Source organism: Salmo salar, chromosome 02 (assembly GCF_965601325.2).
Source record: "Salmo salar chromosome 02, fSalSal1, whole genome shotgun sequence".
Classification (NCBI taxonomy): domain Eukaryota; kingdom Metazoa; phylum Chordata; class Actinopteri; order Salmoniformes; family Salmonidae; genus Salmo; species Salmo salar.
This window is the reverse complement of record NC_138292.1, coordinates 30,695,080-30,714,086: the sequence shown is the minus strand read 5'-3', so window position 1 is coordinate 30,714,086 and position 19,007 is coordinate 30,695,080. Positions and strand designations below refer to the sequence as shown.

The following is a 19,007-nucleotide window of genomic DNA, read 5'->3' as shown; positions in this document are numbered from 1 at the left end:
ACTTTTTGATTGTGTATTGACCGCCACCTAGTGGACATATGTAGTAGTGCTTTTCAAGACTTGGTCATCACCCCGGTAACATTAATCTAGTTTTATTGAATAAAAAAAGTAGGTCGATTGTAAAGATAAAACATCAGTTTCCAAAGGAAGAAATTTAACTGCATAATTGCTCATTTATTAAACAAGAAATTAAACAAAATACAATTACAAGTAAATATTCTCACCAACACAGTGCAAAATTCTGTCATGAATTCCTCCCTAAATGCTGAAGAGATGGATGGCGCAGTGGACCATCGGTCAGGGATTTGTTTTGTGGCTGAGCTACATTCAACTATCCCAGGTCCTGAATCTGCTCCCATCTCATTGTGCTATTTGTTTCTGTTGCAACCCTCCCCTCTTCCTCCGGGCACACAGGAGGGTGAATGTGTGTGTCACTAGTGGTTTCTAGACACTGCAGTCCTCAGACAGGCATTAAGTCACACTTTTATTCCAGCAGGTGTTCACAACGGAATAATCACTTTTTAAACAAGTACCAGAGATGTGGGGGGGGGGGGGATCCATTGTCACAATGTGTAAACCCCCTTTTTTAAGGCAGGAAATCTATGACTTGGCAAAAGTTAAGGACAGGCGATCTGACTTGAACCAATCAAACAGTTTAATACATTATCATTTGATTGTAAATGTACAGTTAAAGAATTGCAAATGCACAAGGAACATACTTTTTCAGAACAAAATAAGGACACCGTTTGGAATAAGGGTAGACAAACAGCCAACTGTATTTTTGAGCCGTCATTTACACTCCACTTCGTGTGGGGGAACCAACTGTGTAAGTGCTTCGGGTTGAAAGAAGTCATTGGCATGAAGAGAAATAGAAGACAACCACAGTAGTTTACAAGCAGGACGGACATTTTTTGTCCTCATGTTCAATTTCCACAAGAAATTAGCAGCAAAGTGGTTAGACAGACACCTGTAGTCAGTCCTACTGTATATTCAGCTGGTTATTTGGTCAAATTTGCAATTAAGAGTTGCTAACGCAAACCTCTTATTACGCATTGTCTGTTACACTACGTAAATGCATGGTTATAAATTCTGAATATACAAGGCATTACTAAATAATTGTCACCATCAATTTAGACCTCGCCCTCAGAAGACGTCTTATTGAGCAGACCTTTAGGCAGAGATAAAGAAAGGCATGTGATCAAGGTCAAAGGCTTCAGCACTGAATAATGGTCACATTAGAGACCTGTATGGCATCCCTGTTGATAGTGATGATAGGATGGTGTAATATTAAAGAGGCTTTACAGATCTTTTTCCTCTAGGGGTGTGCTTGAGACAAAAGGGATCCCTGACCTAAATGGATAGAAACATTGTCCAGAAATTACGTCATTGGACATAAAGTGGCATGCCTCCCCACACCCAACGAGTAAAAGCATAAATTGTTGGCCTAAAACTAAGTGGTTTCATATAAATCATACATACAGCCAAAATGACTTGACAGTTAACTACACTTTCATAGTGTATCTTTAGGTCACTGTACTGTTTGTATGTCATGTCACCATAAGGCTGGTGGTGTGTGTGTTCTCCACCAGGGGTCAGTGATGGCACTGCTCAGTAAACGTATTCACTAGAAACTAAATGGAAGAAAACAGGCAGAAACAGAGTAGGAGACAACCTGAACTTCTTCGTATTCCATTGCAAAATGTTTTGCTATGTTTGTGCACTAATGAATACGACCCTGTTGTCTAAGGCTGGTGTGCGTTCCACCGGGTTAGGGCTCAGATTAGATCACTGCTCAGTACACCAGGTACTTGAACTCAGAGTAGATGAGGGGAAACATAACGGTACAGGCGCGGTACAGGATAGCTCCACTCGTAAATAAGGCTCGGGGTTTGGTGAACCACGACTCAGACTTGAAGCTGTAGTAGATGGCGTACAAGGCCACGGCAAAGAAGTGTCCAATCAGAGTCATCGGACGGGGCGTCAACCTGGGAATAGAATGGATTGAGAGCCAATTAAAACCATAGACGATTGATTGATTGATTGATTGAATTTGATCATTAAGGCTTCCCAATTTGGAGACATTATTCCCATTGCGGTCCTCTAATGTCAATACAGGTGCATATACAGTATACATTTATATACACTGAGTGTACAAAACATTAGAAACACTTGCTCTTTCCATGACCTAGACTGACCAGGTGAATCCAGGTAAAAACTATGATCCCTTATTGATGTCACCTGTTAAATCCACTTCAAATCAGTGTAGATGAAGGGGATGAGACAGGTTAAAGAATGATGTTATTAAAGCCTTGAGACAACTGAGACATGGATTGTCTATGTGTGCCTTTCAGAGGGTGAATGGGCAAAACAAAATATTTAAGTGCCTTTGAACAGGGTATGGTAGTAGGTTCCAGGCGCACCCGTTTGAGTGTGTATTGCAATGCTGCTAGGTTTTTCACGCACAACAGTTTCCCGTGTTTATCAAGAAAGGTCCACCACCCAAAGGACATCCAGCCAACTTCACACAACTGTGGGAAGCATTGGCGTCAACATGGGCCAGCATTCCTGTGGAATGCTTTCGACACATTGTAGATTCCATGCCCTGATGAATTGAAGCTGTTCTGAGAGCGAAAGGGGGTGCAACTCAATAATAGGAATGTGTTCCTAATGTTTTGTACACTCTGTGAATATTTGACATACATGTTTGTGGATATTTTTTGAATGGGGAATATTGCATTGACATACACAGTCAAGGATCAACTGTAAGAGTTTTGAAGTGTGTCGAACACATTAGTGAGACTCACACTGAGAGAAGACCAATGGGACCGTTGACACACTCCCCACCCAGCTTGAAGTAAAGGAAGCATGCCTTTCTCAGCTGGTGGAGAGAATCTGAAAGACACAAACACAAAACGGCTCATATGAATATGCATGTCAGTCATGAAAGAGATTATATCTCAGTGTAGTACCCTGCTGGTAAAATCCACAGCTTAACACTCAAAATTCTTTCAGCAGAAATGATTTATGCTGAATATCTCTTAAATGTCCCTCTCTGTTTGCTATAATCGCCCTAGCTAAGTGTTTAGTGTCAGTAATTTCAGGTATACGGACATCTACTGAGAAGAAGTACTGGACCGTTAGAAAACAAATGATTGAAGTAGAGACATTGGTAACAATTTAATGAAATCCTACAGGTATAGTGCATTATGATGTCGTTATAATGCACCAAAAGACTTGCCATAACCACGTATGACTTTATTCTATCCATCCTGTGTTGGCAGAGGATAGTTAAAAGGACAGAAAAGTAGACTCACTGTCTGTTGCAGCAAACAACTCGTACAGGGCTTGAGCCAACACATTCACCACAAAGGAATGTGATGACTTGCGTTCCCAGTGGAATTTTTTCTTTGCCTATTATGAAAAAAAATAAAAAAATAACATGTTTTACATTTCAGCCGTATACAGTATATCCTAACATTGCTCTGTAACTATCCCTTTGACTACTACAACACTGTGGATTACAGAAACAATATGCCCTGTGCACATATAAAACTCCCTAAAGTTCTGTGGTAGCAGGTGATTGCAATGTAATATGGACCCACATTCCACAAAACAACCATACACATTCCAACCAAGGCCATTCAGACAGTGATAATGTGTGTGGCGGAGTCTGGTCTGGTGGAAGCTGACTCAGGACCACATATCCCCCTTGTCGGCCATTCTGTCTGAACCCATCTACTGCCTATCCCTTCTCTGTAATACCCACTGTCCAATCATGAACATAATACTGACTGTAAGTCACTCTGGATAAGATGACCAAAATGTAATGGAAATGTAATAATGATAATAAAGGGAGATGAGATTAGGGATGTGAGTTTACTTGGAGCATGGCTGTGTTGTCGTACAGATCAGGGATGTTCTTCATCAGGCTCCTCCAGATCAGGACGTCGTTGAGGGCCACACTCATCCCTCCTCCGGTCAGAGGGTGTCTCATGTTGTAGGCGTCACCCAGCAGGAGCACACCTGGAACAGGACAAAGGCCCATGTTATTCCCAGTCCACACCTCACTAACATTACACATTTACACTGCTAGAGGGACCATCTTTTTCAGCAAAATATCTGATCTGGTCAGGCTTTCAATCTACTTACCTAAAGATAAAATAATATACTGTTAATGATCATAACAAATGGAGCAATGCAGTTGGTCTAATATTTATTTTGAGGGTTTCAAGGTTTATTGCTGTTTTAAAAGAGAACATTGATCTACCATGCTATAATGGTGTGATAGACTCCACACATCCAACATTAAACTCTCCAAGGATGTGTTCCAAATGGGACCCTATTCCATTTGCCCTTGGGGATCCAGCCCAACACTGTGGTCAGTACTAGTGTCCTACCTGGTTTGTTGACTGGGGACGGAGGCAGGAAGCTTGCTGGCATAGACCTCAGCCGGTCATTCTGCAGAGCCACCATGAACGGCTCCTTTAGGTGTTCTAGAGAAGAGACAACAGAGTCAGGTCAGAGGTCACACATTCATCACCACAAAGATGGGTGGATAAAGAATTTAAATCAACACAGAGTGAATGTCAACCTATAATACCGTATTTGACTCTTCGTGTGTTGAAGCTCTCAAGCACATATTCATGTGGGTGCTTTACATTGGTGGTGGATATGGTTAGTTTGCCCTTAAGTCTCACGAGGCCCGAGGCCATCCTTCCATCCCTCCATACAATGTAAAGGATGTTGAACACATGGGAAAGCTAAGCTGTTTAAATCTCTATACTGTATACCCTAAATCCCTTACCTGGTAGTTGTGGGTGTATTTTCTCAGCCATGTACTCAGTGAGGTTCCTGGGCATCTCTCCCCTGATGTCCACCAGAACCCTGGTGTCTGAGGAGGAGATCTGGTAGATGAGGACAGGGCTGGGGTTGGCCAGGACCAGCTCAGCATGGTGGGGCTTGAACTGGGGAGAGTTCTGACCACGACAGGAGAGGACAGAAAGGAAATACATTAGTCTGACTGCGTTCTATGAATTGTTTGTTTGGTTGGTAAAACGTGTCTGCTTGCCTCCCAAGTGGTGCAGTGGGCTAAGGCACTGCATCGCAGTGCTAGCTGTGTCACTAAAGATCCTGGTTCGAGTCCAGGCTCTGTCGCAGCCGGCCGCGACCGGGAGACCCATGGGGCAGTGCGCAATTGGCCCAGTGTCGCCCAGGTTAAGGGAGGGTTTGGCCGGCAGGGATGTCCTTGTTCCATCATGCTGTAGCAACTCCAGTGGTGGGCCGAGTGCTGACACGGTCGGCAGGTGTACGGTGTTTCCTCCAACACATTGGTGTGGCTGGCTTCCGGGTTGGATGGGCATTGTGTCAAGAAGCAGTGCGGCTTGGTTGGGTCGTGTTTCGGTGGACGCATGCCTCTCGACCTTCGCCTTGCAGCGATGAGACAAGACTAACTACCAATTGGATACCACAATATTGGGGAGAAAATATATATATATACTGCTCAAAAAAATAAAGGGAATACTTAAACAACACATCCTAGATCTGAATGAAAGAAATAATCTTATTAAATAGTTTTTTCTTTACATAGTTGAATGTGCTGACAACAAAATCACACAAAAATAATCAATGGAAATCCAATTTATCATCCCATGGAGGTCTGGATTTGGAGTCACACTCAAAATTAAAGTGGAAAACCACACTACAGGCTGATCCAACTTTGATGTAATGTCCTTAAAACAAGTCAAAATGAGGCTCAGTAGTGTGTGTGGCCTCCACGTGCCTGTATGACCTCCCTACAACGCCTGGGCATGCTCCTGATGAGGTGGCGATGGTCTCCTGAGGGATCTCCTCCCAGACCTGGACTAAAGCATCCGCCAACTCCTGGACAGTCTGTGGTGCAACGTGGCGTTGGTGGATGGAGCGAGACATGATGTCCCAGATGTGCTCAATTGGATTCAGGTCTGGGGAACGGGTGGGCCAGTCCATAGCATCAATGCCTTCCTCTTGCAGGAACTGCTGACACACTCCAGCCACATGAGGTCTAGCATTGTCTTGCAATAGGAGGAACCCAGGGCCAACCGCACCAGCATATGGTCTCACAATCTCATCTCAGTACCTAATGGCAGTCAGGCTACCTCTGGCGAGTACATGGAGGGCTGTGCGGCCCCCCAAAGAAATGGCACCCCACACCATGACTGACCCACCGCCAAACCGGTCATGCTGGAGGATGTTGCAGGCAGCAGAACGTTCTCCACGGCGTCTCCAGACTCTGTCACATGTGCTCAGTGTGAACCTGCTTTCATCTGTGAAGAGCACAGGGCGCCAGTGGCGAATTTGCCAATCTTGGTGTTCTCTGGCAAATGCCAAACGTCCTGCACGGTGTTGGGCTGTAAGCACAACCCCCACCTGTGGATGTCGGGCCCTCATACCACCCTCATGGAGTCTGTTTCTGACCGTTTGAGCAGACACATGCACATTTGTGGCCTGCTGGAGGTCATTTTGCAGGGCTCTGGCAGTGCTCCTCCTGCTCCTCCTTGCACAAAGGCGGAGGTAGCGGTCCTGCTGCTGGGTTGTTGCCCTCCTACGGCCTCCTCCACGTCTCCTCATGTACTGGCCTGTCTCCTGGTAGCGCCTCCATGCTCTGGACACTACGCTGACAGACACAGCAAACCTTCTTGCCACAGCTCGCATTGATGTGCCATCCTGGATGAGCTGCACTACCTGAGCCACTTGTGTGGGTTGTAGACTCCGTCTCATGCTACCACTAGAGTGAAAGCACCGCCAGCATTCAAAAGTGACCAAAACATCAGCCAGGAAGCATAGGAACTGAGAAGTGGTCTGTGGTCCCCACCTGCAGAACCACTCCTTTATTGGGGGTGTCTTGCTAATTGCCTATAATTTTCACCTGTTGTCTATTCCATTAGCACAACAGCATGTGAAATGTATTGTCAATCAGTGTTGCTTCCTAAGTGGACAGTTTGATTTCACAGAAGTGTGATTGACTTGGAGTTACATTGTGTTGTTTAAGTGTTCCCTTTATTTTTTTGAGCAGTGTGTATAAAATATTAAAAAGTGTCTGCTAAATGGCATATGTTGGTTGATTCATTGATTTGCTCATTCTTTCATTCAACATAATACTTGAACAAACCTTCATGATACATCCAACAAAGTGAGAGGAGGTCTGAGCCTTCCCAGCTACCAGGCTCTTCCTGAACTTTGAGAAACAGCCGTCAGCTACTACAGTTACTGCTGCATGGACCTCCTATGGGACAGGTTAACACAATTACAACAGTTAGAAACACATCTGTTACACTGCTTGTCTTATCAATGGATCCTGCTGAATTGCTAATCAATAGGTGTAAATACTGTCAAGTGTAATTGTAAGTATCAGCATGGGGCTATTTTACACAACAACGGCTATCTGGAGAGTAACAGAGTATAAGCTGCATCGCAAGCTTAGAGTTGACCTTTGTGTCTCCTGTCTCCTTGTCCCTGTACTGCACTCCTGTCACACAGCCATCCTCTTCCTCCAGGCTGGACACAGTGCCTTCTATGAGCGTAACACTAGGGGAGAGCAAAGTACCAGTTATTAAGAAACAGTAGTTTAGTAGGAACCTTGTATCCTTTTCCCTCTTGCTCTCATCCAACACTTCTCACTCTGCCCCTACTCGGATGGTATTGCGCCGTCCCAACCTTCGCTCTCTCTCTCCCGCTACTCTCTCCTCTTCCATCCTATCATCTCTTCCCTCTGCTCAAACCTTCTCCAACCTATCTCCTGATTCTGCCTCCTCAACCCTCCTCTCCTCCCTTTCTGCATCCTTTGATTTTCTCTGTCCCCTATCCTCCAGGCCGGCTCGGTCCTCCCCTCCTGCTCCGTGGCTCGACGACTCACTACGAGCTCACAGAACAGGGCTCCGGGCAGCCAAGCGGAAATGGAGGAAAACTCGCCTCCCTGCGGACCTGGCATCCTTTCACTCACTCCTCTCTACATTCTCCTCTTCTGTCTCTGCTGCTAAAGCCACTTTCTACCACTCTAAATTCCAAGCATCTGCCTCTAACCCTAGGAAGCTCTTTGCTACCTTCTCCTCCCTCCTGAATCCTCCTCCCCCTCCCCCCCCCTCCTCCCTCTCTGCGGATGACTTCGTCAACCATTTTGAAAAGAAGGTTGACGATATCCGATCCTCGTTTGCTAAGTCAAACGACACCGCTGGTCCTGCTCACACTGCCCTACCCTGTGCTTTGACCTCTTTCTCCCCTCTCTCTCCAGATGAAATCTCGCGTCTTGTGACGGCCGGCCGCCCAACAACCTGCCCACTTGACCCTATCCCCTCCTCTCTTCTCCAGACCATTTCCGGAGACCTTCTCCCCTTCCTCACCTCGCTCATCAACTCATCCTTGACCGCTGGCTACGTCCCTTCCGTCTTCAAGAGAGCGAGAGTTGCACCCCTTCTGAAAAAACCTACACTCGATCCCTCCGATGTCAACAACTACAGACCAGTATCCCTTCTTTCTTTTCTCTCCAAAACTCTTGAACGTGCCGTCCTTGGCCAGCTCTCCTGCTATCTCTCTCAGAATGACCTTCTTGATCCTAATCAGTCAGGTTTCAAGACTGGGCATTCAACTGAGACTGCTCTTCTCTGTGTCACGGAGGCTCTCCGCACTGCTAAAGCTAACTCTCTCTCCTCTGCTCTCATACTTCTAGAGCTATCTGCTGCCTTTGATACTGTGAACCATCAGATCCTCCTCTCCACCCTCTCCGAGTTGGGCATCTCCGGCGCGGCCCACGCTTGGATTGCGTCCTACCTGACAGGTCGCTCCTACCAGGTGGCGTGGCGAGAATCTGTCTCCGCACCATGCGCTCTCACCACTGGTGTCCCCCAGTGCTCTGTTCTAGGCCCTCTCCTATTCTCGCTATACACCAAGTCACTTGGCTCTGTCATATCCTCACATGGTCTCTCCTATCATTGCTATGCAGACGACACACAATTAATCTTCTCCTTTCCCCCTTCTGATAACCAGGCGGCGAATCGCATCTCTGCATGTCTGTCAGACATATCAGTGTGGATGACGGATCACCAGCTCAAGCTGAACCTCGGCAAGACGGAGCTGCTCTTCCTCCCGGGGAAGGACTGCCCGTTCCATGATCTCGCCATCACGGTTGACAACTCCCTTGTGTCCTCCTCCCAGAGTGCTAAGAACCTTGGCGTGATCCTGGACAACACCCTGTCGTTCTCCACTAACATCAAGGCGGTGACCCGATCCTGTAGGTTCATGCTCCACAACATTCGCAGAGTACGACCCTGCCTCACACAGGAAGCGGCGCAGGTCCTAATCCAGGCACTTGTCATCTCCCGTCTGGATTACTGCAACTCGCTGTTGGCTGGGCTCCCTGCCTGTGCCATTAAACCCCTACAACTCATCCAGAACGCCGCAGCCCGTCTGGTGTTCAACCTTCCCAAGTTCTCTCACGTCACCCCGCTCCTCCGCTCTCTCCACTGGCTTCCAGTTGAAGCTCGCATCCGCTACAAGACCATGGTGATTGCCTACGGAGCTGTGAAGGGAACGGCACCTCCATACCTTCAGGCTCTGATCAGGCCCTACACCCAAACAAGGGCACTGCGTTCATCCACCACTGGCCTGCTGGCCCCCCTACCTCTGAGGAAGCACAGTTCCCGCTCAGCCCAGTCAAAACTGTTCGCTGCTCTGGCACCCCAATGGTGGAACAAGCTCCCTCACGACGCCAGGACAGCGGAGTCAATCACCACCTTCCGGAGACACCTGAAACCCCACCTCTTTAAGGAATACCTAGGATAGGATAAAGTAATCCTTCTAACCCCCCCCCCCCCCCTTAAAATATTTAGATGCACTATTGTAAAGTGGTTGTTCCACTGGATATCATAAGGTGAATGCACCATTTTGTAAGTCGCTCTGGATAAGAGCGTCTGCTAAATGACTTAAATGTAATGTAATGTAAAATGTAGTAGTTATAGTGATGGTATTAATAGAGACAGGTTCTTCTGAACACATGACCAGACCAGGAAAAACATAATCAGGCTATAACAACTAAACCCTGGAGTTGATCCTGGTCAAGTAATGTGGTCAGGAAAAAACGTGTGGCCCTAGTGATAGTAATGACATGTCCGACAGGTATAGTGAAGGTTCTCTCCCAGCCTTACTTTGGCTCAGCAAGCGCGGCTCTGCGCAGGCCCATGATAAAGCGTCCGTGGTGGAAGGCCCTGCCACACTGGATACTGCTGTCTGCCTGGGGATATGGGATCTCCACCTCTGTGCTGCTCTCGATGTCATGAATCACATAGCCGTTCACCACGTGGGCATCCAGCCCCTCCACTGAACCTGAGAGGAGAGCCCAGGGTTAGGCAAGGGTGATGAAACACTTTTCATTATTCCTTCAACTCAGGTCTTTAGTCTGTGGCAAAAAGGAATATCTTTACATTACATCAAGACTTAGGTGTCTTTGCTACAGTTTGTTTGGTCCCACTTTAAACAAACAACTTTTAAGCCCTATATAGGTCCTGCAGTGAGCCTTGCTCGTTGCGCACAGCCCCCATTCAATGCAAGGGCTTGTTGCGAGTCAGCCCATTGGTCGTTTGCCCCAAGCTATCACCTTTTTACACGTAGACCCCACACTAAAAGATCTCTAGTTCGTGCTGCAGAGACCACTCACCCTCCATTCCCAGTTCTCGCAGGGCCCTGTATCCACCAGGCTGCAGCAGCTCTCCCACTATCCTGTCAGGCTCCTTCAGGTCCCTCTCTATCACAGTGACCCTCCGGCCGTCCCGGGCCAGCACCGCAGCCATGGCCGACCCCAGGACTCCCGCCCCTACTATGATCACATCCGGCTCCTGAGATGCAGGAGAGTCCCCTGCTGCTGGGGGGCTCTCCATGCCTGACGAACACACTCTTTTCCTCCTGCCACCTCCCTGTTTGGAGAGAAAGTGAGGAGGGTGGGGAGAGAGAGAAATGAATTCAAATCATTAAATTGGCATTTTCATGGTACTTTGCAATGGTGTTTGAAAATGTGTATGGTTTGCTATAACAAAAAGGCTTCATTAGAGCTGTTCTGCTAAATCTCAAACAATGATGAACATTCAATGAATTGTTTGAGATTTAAATAATCGTATTAATCTAGCTTATTTCTTGTTTTTGTTCTTCAACAGATTCTACAGTTATTATTACTCACCTTCTTTGAAGCGCTCTCTCCACTCCTGTGCCTGACAGCTGAGGGTTTCGGTATAAATGTATTGATGACCGGTAGGGATAATAAAAGTTCCAGCGGTAATTGTAGAATTTGGGGTACCTTGCATGTATGTCCGTGGTACCTGGCATAGGATAGCAGCATCCCCACTGCCAAGAACACTACAGCCGCCAGGATTATCTCTTTGTGAGCATACTCCAAAACTGCGTCGCATTTCTTATAAATGTAGGTGAAACTTGCAATTCCAAGAAAAGTCCACATCTTTATTCTATTGTTATACTAGGCTACTTGAACTGAATAGGCTAACTCATTCAATAAATTACCACTGCTCAGAATGTTTCCTAAACTACAACCTGAAACTAAATTGCTAAAACAAAAAGTAGCCGAGATCATGGAATAGAATAAATTCCGCAATAAAATCTCATCGCAGTTCAGCAATTATTATTTCAAAAATAACAAATATTATATTTACTGGCGTAGACTGAGCATATCCTATTTCAGTTACTTTAGCAGATCGTAGGCATAGTAATATTTAAAATATATATATATCCGTTAATCCAAAAGAAAAGTATTCAAAACCATGACAATTATTCCACCCGACATGTCAGATGGTTTCAGAGGATGCTAAATATTTTATGGTAATGAGATAGGTACAAACTCCGGTTCGCAGGTTTGGTGTCCCGCCCTCTCTGTATCTGAACCGTCCAATCAGGAACAGCACATCGGTGAGCAGAGCTCACGCTATCAGGCCATTGGCCAATCCTCGGCTGCTGGTTGGAGCGCTGGCTGAGAGAGGATAGTATGATATGATGTCACTGGAAAGGTGTCTATAGACCCGTTTCTGTGTTTGCCACACGAGGGCGATGCGCGTAAATTGATGGCAGAACAAGGGGAAGTTCTTATAGAACACAGGGGAAAAAGCCTATATTTACATGTTGATTATGAGTGCATTTCATACTACCTTTTTGTTATAATTGGATTTTAAGCCTTGTATGAATGTCTTGCTTAATATAATGCTTGTGTCATCATCGCAAATCAACTGCATTATACTTAAAAAACACTTCAACTTCAACCAGTAAAATGGCTATTTTGGCTAGCTTTTACTACAGCCTATGTCAACGAGCGTTAGCATTCTAGCTAACAACTGCTGCATCCAAAATAGTTATTTTGCAAAGATCACAACCAAATAATCTTAGCGACTGTTCAAGCAAGAATCAAAACATCGTTGTAAGCGTATGAGAACCCCAAAAAGTTATTTTATTTATAAGTAATACAAACGTAAATGTATGCTCTGTTGAATGCGCAGATGGCGCTGTCCTTGCTGTCTGTGTCATATGCTGGAAAAGGGTCTATCGGTCTACAATTTCACACAATGGAGGAAGTTACCAAACTGGTTCGCAGTCAGTACTCTTTGCCAGACATAGGAAATAACTCTGTTATGGATTGTGTTACATACAGGTATTTTGCCTTGGGGTGATTATGTAGATAAGTAGGATTGTGAGGATATCAATACAAACAAGTATTTTATTTCTGAGGGCTTCCTAGTTTATGTTGGGCAGCCTTATTAAATATTGTATAACGTTTTTTTGAAAGTATTTTTGCCAAGACCCCTACACGGAGATTTTTAATGTTACTCTAACATTAGAAGCTAAGTAGCAACACTATATATATATTTTTATTTGAATAACTATAATAGTAATGCAAAGCACTGACACAATAAGGTTTGCTTCTTTTTATTCAACTCCATTATGAAAAACTCTACCAATCAATCAGTGATCAATTAATGAATTCCTTCATTAATTGAGTATTTGAAATGCCATGTAATTTATACTCCATTAAATCCATATTTCTGGTCTTTACCATTGATGGCCTCACAATCTAATCATATGTCAACATTACAGGAGTGTGCATTAAAATAGTCACATTCACAAGACTCAACCACTGATTAATTATTTATACTATAACTGTAATAATAGTTAGTCACGTGAAACTATAACACTGTGTAAGAATACGATTATGAAAGGTCTGGATGGACACTATACCACTCAGGACAAGGGGTTTCATGGTCAAACAAGTCTTCACCACGTCTTCACAGGTAGTGGTTAAAGACTGTTTCATATTTCTCCTGTTTGCCTGATGTGACTTTGGGCTCCCCATTTTGCTTGACAAAGTCCTGAGAATAAACAACAAAAACTGCCATTAATATACTGATTTGGTAGACATTGAAACAACATGGTTGTAACAAACACATGAGTGCTGTAGAGATGGTACTACATTGTTATTCCACTAGTGACCTCACCTCCAGCTCCTCTAATGAGGCGCTGCCATCCTCTACTTTCTGACCAATCCCATGGCTGAAGCTCATGTAGCGCCTCTGTCAGAAGACAGTGATGTTGTGTGGGAAAGCTTATATAGTTTGAGCATAGCTAGCTAATACATAAAAATTATTTAGCACAGATAGTACATTTTGTCTCCTTGCAATGCCAACATACCTGGTAAAATAAGGTTAAGTGCATGAATATATATGGTCTTAGTACCTTGACCATCCCAGTGATTAAGTGAATACGTGAACGAATTAATGAATGAAAAGTATGCCTCATTACCTTGCCCATGCTGGTGATAACTCCTTCCTCTATGATCCTGACCGCGTTCCTCAGGCCGCGTGCGAAGGCGTCCATGGCTCCGATGTGGGCTATGAACAGGTCCTCCAGGTCCGTGGACTCCCTACGTACCTTAGCATCGAAGTTCAGACAGTTAAAAGTTGGCACATTATTATGGTAACAATGTATTACACACACCGCAGTGCTAGCTACTTACTGACAGCCATTTTGAAAAAGTTTGCCATATGTTTCAGTTCAGCGCCAACATCAGTGTTGTGTATTGAGTGAAAACCCTCCCTGCCGCCCCAGAAGACTGCACAAGGAGACAAAAATACATGCACCAGGTTAGGTGGTGGCAAAGACAGGGTCAGTGAAATCATGGTGGTTAATTATGAGATATTATTTCTTCTCTCATCTCACCAAAGTTCTCTGCTCCCAGCTTCTTGGCTACATCCAATCCATTCTTCACCTGGGCCCCAGCATAGGCCAAACCATGGCAATCAGGGTTGGTCGCTGCTCCATTCATGTACCTATGGTATTGGCAATAAATAAAAATTCATTAAAAATAAATGTAGGCTCCAAGACGAATGGCAAAGAGATGGCTTCATCGCAAAATCTGGACAATTAGACATAAATATTGTGGAAAAACAATGCATATAGCCAATAATATACCATATACAGTGAGGGAAAAAAGTATTTGATCCCCTGCTGATTTTGTACGTTTGCTCACTGACAAAGAAATTATCAGTCTATAATTTTAATGGTAGGTTTATTTAAACAGTGAGAGACAGAATAACAACAACAAAAATCCAGAAAAACGCACGTCAAAAATGTTATACAATTGATTTGCATTTTAATGAGGGAAATAAGTATTTGACCCCCTCTCAATCAGAAAGATTTCTGGCTCCCAGGTGTCTTTCATACAGGTAACGAGCTGAGATTAGGAGCACAGTCTTAAAGGGAGTGCTCCTAATCTCAGCTTGTTACCTGTATAAAAGACACCTGTCCACAGAAGCAATCAATCAGAATCCAAACTCTCCACCATGGCCAAGACCAAAGAGCTCTCCAAGGATGTCAGGGACAAGATTGTAGACCTACACAAGGCTGGAATGGGCTACAAGACCATCGCCAAGCAGCTTGGTGAGAAGGTGACAACAGTTGGTACGATTATTCGCAAATGGAAGAAACACAAAAGAACTGTCAATCTCCCTCGGCCTGCGGCTCCATGCAAGATCTCACCTTGTGGAGTTGCAATGATCATGAGAACAGTGAGGAATCAGGCCAGAACTACACGGGACGATCTTGTCAATGATCTCAAGGCAGCTGGGACCATAGTCACCAAGAAAACAATTGGTAACACACTACGCCGTGAAGGACTGAAATCCTGCAGCGCCCGCAAGGTCCCCCTGCTCAAGAAGGCACATATACATGCCCGTCTGAAGTTTGCCAATGAACATCTGAATGATTCAGAGGACAACTGGGTGAAAGTGTTGTGGTCAGATGAGACCAAAATGGAGCTCTTTGGCATCAACTCAACTCGCTGTGTTTGGAGGAGGAGGAATGCTGCCTATGACCCCAAGAACACCATCCCCACCGTCAAACATGGAGGTGGAAACATTATGTTTTGGGGGTGTTTTTCTGCTAAGGGGACAGGACAACTTCACCGCATCAAAGGGACGATGGACGGGGCCATGTATCGTCAAATCTTGTGTGAGAACCTCCTTCCCTCAGCCAGGGCATTGAAAATGGGTCGTGGATGGGTATTCCAGCATGACAATGACCCAAAACACACGGCCAAGGCAACAAAGTAGTGGCTCAAGAAGAAGCACATTAAGGTCCTGGAGTGGCCTAGCCAGCCTCCAGACCTTAATCCCATAGGAAATCTGTGGAGGGAGCTGAAGGTTCGAGTTGCCAAACGTCAGCCTCGAAACCTTAATGACTTCGAAAAGATCTGCAAAGAGGAGTGGGACAAAATCCCTCCTGAGATGTGTGCAAACCTGGTGGTCAACTACAAGAAACGTCTGACCTCTGTGATTGCCAACAAGGGTTTTGCCACTAAGTACAAGTCGTGTTTTGCAGAGGGGTCAAATACTTATTTCCCTCATTAAAATGCAAATAATTTTATAACATTTTTGCCATGCGTTTTTCAGGATTTTTTTGTTGTTGTTATACTGTCTCTCACTGTTCAAATAAACCTACCATTAAAATTATAGACTGATCATTTCTTTGTCAGTGGGCAAACGTACAAAATCAGCAGGGGATCAAATATTTTTTTCCCTCACTGTATCCTCTATTATACATCCTACAACAGATTATCATCTCTTCCACTTTGAAGTGTAAAAATAACCTTTGGAGTGTAAAAATGACCAAGGTTGATGAGGAAAGCTGACCTTGAGTGAGCGAACAGATTGCAGGTGACCCACAGCACCTTCACCCCAGTCCTATTCTGCAGCTGCAGGGCCAGGTCTGTCATCTCATCCAGGTTGCTGTTTGACTCCTCCAGAGTGCTTCCCTCAGGGGACATGTCCCTATACAACGGGATGGATAGGAGGGTAACATAGATCAGTTAGTATACAATGACCATGGGTGAGAGAACAAGCATCTTGGCTGGGTGCAACTTCTTTAAGGCATAAATGGCCACTCTATCCATGTCTCTACCGACTACCAAGAAGATGAATTGATTTGACACTGTAGGAACAATGTGACAATTACCTGTCATGAAAGGTGTAGTACTTCACCTGAAAAGAACATACACATGAATCAATATGATTTCTATATATTTTTAAAGCTGTACATTCTAAAATACAAAGTTTTAAAGGTACAGTATTTGGGTGGAAGTTCACTCACACCAAGTTTGGTGAAGAACTCAAAGGCTGCATGGAGTCTCTTCTTGGCACATTCCATGGGGGTAGCACCCTCATTCCAGGGTCTGTGTAGTGTCTGGAACCCAAAAGGGTCAGCACCTGGTAGTGGGTCGAATGGAGGAAAACCAAATACATCACATGAAGTCATCGTGACAGACCCATGATGAGAGATCGGGGTTGTTTTCTTGATGAAAGAGACAAAGCTTTATTGGATTAAATGTACAAATGTTTCTGTAGTCTATGTACAGTATACATACATGAGAGTGACCTGAAGCAATCAATGTGTGTTAGTGAACATTCATTACCAGTCCCACAGAAGGCGTGCCAGTAACAGACTGAGAATCTCAGCCAGTCCTCCATGTCTGCCCAGCAGCACCTGCACAGGTAAACAGTTACATGAAGCCTGCTGGGAAAACCTCCGGTGGGATCATTCAGGTGTGTAAAGGAGGTAGAGTCTCACTGTGCAACAGGAAGACAACAGACACTTCCATGACACCTGACACACACAGCTCTTCTTTCAAGTTTGCCACACCTACTTGTTCTGCATTGTAGTGTTGGAAACACAAGACTTCTCGAGCTCCAGCGTTGAGTACATTTTGAATCTTCGGAATACCGGTGCGATACATTAATCTCGGTTAACCCAGAACTAACTCGAAGATTTGGGAAGGATCTCACCGGAGCTGAGTACAGGTGTTGTGCCGAAAATCTCTCCCCCTGCCAGAATTCCCCCCCATCGCGTGAACGCGCACACGCTCAATTCTACATTGCTGCGACTTCCTTGCTAGTAGAGATTTCTGATCACGTTAGGCTGCGTTTTATTTTATTTTTTATGTTGGTTTGATCGCGGGGGAGGCACTAGTAATGTCTGCAGTTTTCGGTTAGGCTATTTGTTTCAAGTGTATTAGTCTATAAATAAATATCTTTGCCAAAATTCATCATCTCTCCCATGTCTTATTCGACTAGTAGTTGTTCTGAAATGTTTATTGCTTGCCTATATTTTACTCCATCCACAGAAAGTATTTGACTCTAGCCACAAAATTAAGGAAATTAGAAGGGTGGTTCGGCAAGGCTATTTTCTTGCCTGCCGAAATTCTCCCTCCCCTTCTAATTTCCTTAATTATGTGGTTAGAGTCAAATACTTTCTAGAGAACAAACTTCGTCAGGATAGGCAATCGAAATGAGCAATTAATGTATGTGTTATATTAAACATAGAGTAGGGAGTAAAATATAGGCAAGCAATAAACATTTCACAACAACTACTAGTCAAATAATGGGAGATGACGAATTTTGGCAGAGATTTATTTATAGACTAATACACTTGAAACAAATAGCCAAACCGAAAACTGTAGACATTACTAGTGCCTCCCCCGCGATCAAACCGACATAAAATATTTAAATGAAACACAGCCTAACGTGATCATTGACAGCTTCCTTGAAGGATACAAATAAAAAAATGCTTTCTGCTACTAAAATCTGTGAAATTTAGGCTAACCTGACAACAGAGTGAAGAGCAGAAACCCAAACAAGCAAGCAAGTCGCAGCAATGAAGAATTGAGTGTGTGCGCGTTCACGCGAAATGGGGGGAGAATTCTGGGAAGGGGGAGATTTTAGGCACAACACCGGCACCTATTTCAGTCCAAATCAAGCAAAAATAAAACATTGCCTTGGAAAATCGGGGTTCCCTGCTAATATTGAAGAAACTTCACATTTATAAAGCATCTAACTGCAGTGCACGACGAAAAACTATTTCAGTTATTGTTTTGTGAATGCATGAAACTTCCAATCTCAGCTCTTGTTTGCAGGGTTCTTAGCGGTCAGTTGCCACTGACTTAAAGCCTATATAAAACCTATATTGAGGAAGAAGTGTGCTATAATTGACGCAAAGAATGATTACCAGTAAAGAATTCTGTTTCTGTAGCCATGTCAAATACTTTTAAGAACTTCAGATCATCTGTGAGTTTTCCCCTTGAAGTTCCACTTCGTCTTGATCGAAAATAAGAAACGCAATCTTCACATCTACCACAAGGTGTCTCTGGTATCCAGCAGAACACTAACCGTTTTAGATTTTTATCAAAATAGTCATTTTTTGGTCTCGTTTGACAGCATCAAACCGCCTTTCAAAACCTACAAACTAGTCAGCTTTATCACGGTCTTCTTTGGTCAACACTAACTGTCATTCCCAAGTTCCGTGGTAGACTTTGGATCTGATAGGCTAATCTATACATTGCAACATTATTGCAGTCATTCACATTGTACGACTTCTTTAGGGCCCAATTTACTATAGTTCTAGTCTTCAGTAGCAAGATTATGAAGACAACCAGGCCTATA

The 19,007-nt window shown here is 44.4% G+C and overlaps 2 protein-coding genes across 5 annotated transcripts; both read right to left on the bottom strand.

The window, feature by feature from the left end:
• Positions 1–149: 149 nt before the first annotated feature.
• Positions 150–11,853, bottom strand: LOC106579093 (squalene monooxygenase). Its single transcript, XM_014158644.3, has 11 exons — positions 11,201–11,853; positions 10,685–10,940; positions 10,176–10,353; positions 7,467–7,563; positions 7,148–7,261; positions 4,805–4,976; positions 4,398–4,493; positions 3,881–4,023; positions 3,315–3,411; positions 2,805–2,892; positions 150–1,985 (listed from the first exon to the last, which is right to left on the bottom strand). Exons 1-11 carry the CDS (start codon positions 11,474–11,476, stop codon positions 1,793–1,795), a joined length of 1,710 nt encoding a protein of 569 aa, XP_014014119.3. The 5' UTR covers positions 11,477–11,853; the 3' UTR covers positions 150–1,792.
• Positions 11,854–12,932: 1,079 nt separating this feature from the next.
• Positions 12,933–18,868, bottom strand: LOC106579109 (uncharacterized). Of its 4 annotated transcripts, none has more exons than XM_082961725.1 (10): positions 18,574–18,868; positions 16,985–17,138; positions 16,663–16,778; positions 16,528–16,553; positions 16,206–16,343; positions 14,236–14,345; positions 14,033–14,128; positions 13,819–13,947; positions 13,515–13,589; positions 12,933–13,388 (listed from the first exon to the last, which is right to left on the bottom strand). In XM_082961725.1, the coding sequence occupies exons 2-8, from the start codon at positions 17,037–17,039 to the stop codon at positions 13,940–13,942; spliced, it is 549 nt and encodes a 182-aa protein (XP_082817851.1). In that variant the 5' UTR covers positions 17,040–17,138; positions 18,574–18,868; the 3' UTR covers positions 12,933–13,388; positions 13,515–13,589; positions 13,819–13,939. The 4 variants fall into 4 exon arrangements, with proteins under 4 accessions (XP_082817851.1, XP_082817850.1, XP_082817857.1 ...); XM_082961724.1 differs by having other exon boundaries at positions 16,985–17,055; positions 17,216–18,862; XM_082961731.1 differs by having other exon boundaries at positions 16,985–17,055; positions 17,212–18,860.
• Between the last annotated feature and the right edge of the window lie 139 nt (positions 18,869–19,007).

Excerpts from the sequence above, each read along its gene's own strand:
- LOC106579093 (XM_014158644.3), bottom strand. The coding sequence starts at position 11,476 with ATGTGGACTTTTCTTGGAATTGCAAGTTTCACCTACATTTATAAGAAA. Across the intron at positions 7,564-10,175 it reads GCCGCGCTTGCTGAGCCAAA|TGTTACGCTCATAGAAGGCA; the intron begins GTAAGGCTGGGA and ends GCTCTCCCCTAG. Across the intron at positions 1,986-2,804 it reads CCCATTGGTCTTCTCTCAGT|GTTGACGCCCCGTCCGATGA; the intron begins GTGAGTCTCACT and ends TTCTATTCCCAG.
- LOC106579109 (XM_082961724.1), bottom strand. The coding sequence starts at position 17,274 with ATGTACTCAACGCTGGAGCTCGAGAAGTCTTGTGTTTCCAACACTACA. Across the intron at positions 16,344-16,527 it reads TACTACACCTTTCATGACAG|GGACATGTCCCCTGAGGGAA; the intron begins GTAATTGTCACA and ends CCCGTTGTATAG. Across the intron at positions 14,129-14,235 it reads GCTGGGAGCAGAGAACTTTG|TCTTCTGGGGCGGCAGGGAG; the intron begins GTGAGATGAGAG and ends CTCCTTGTGCAG.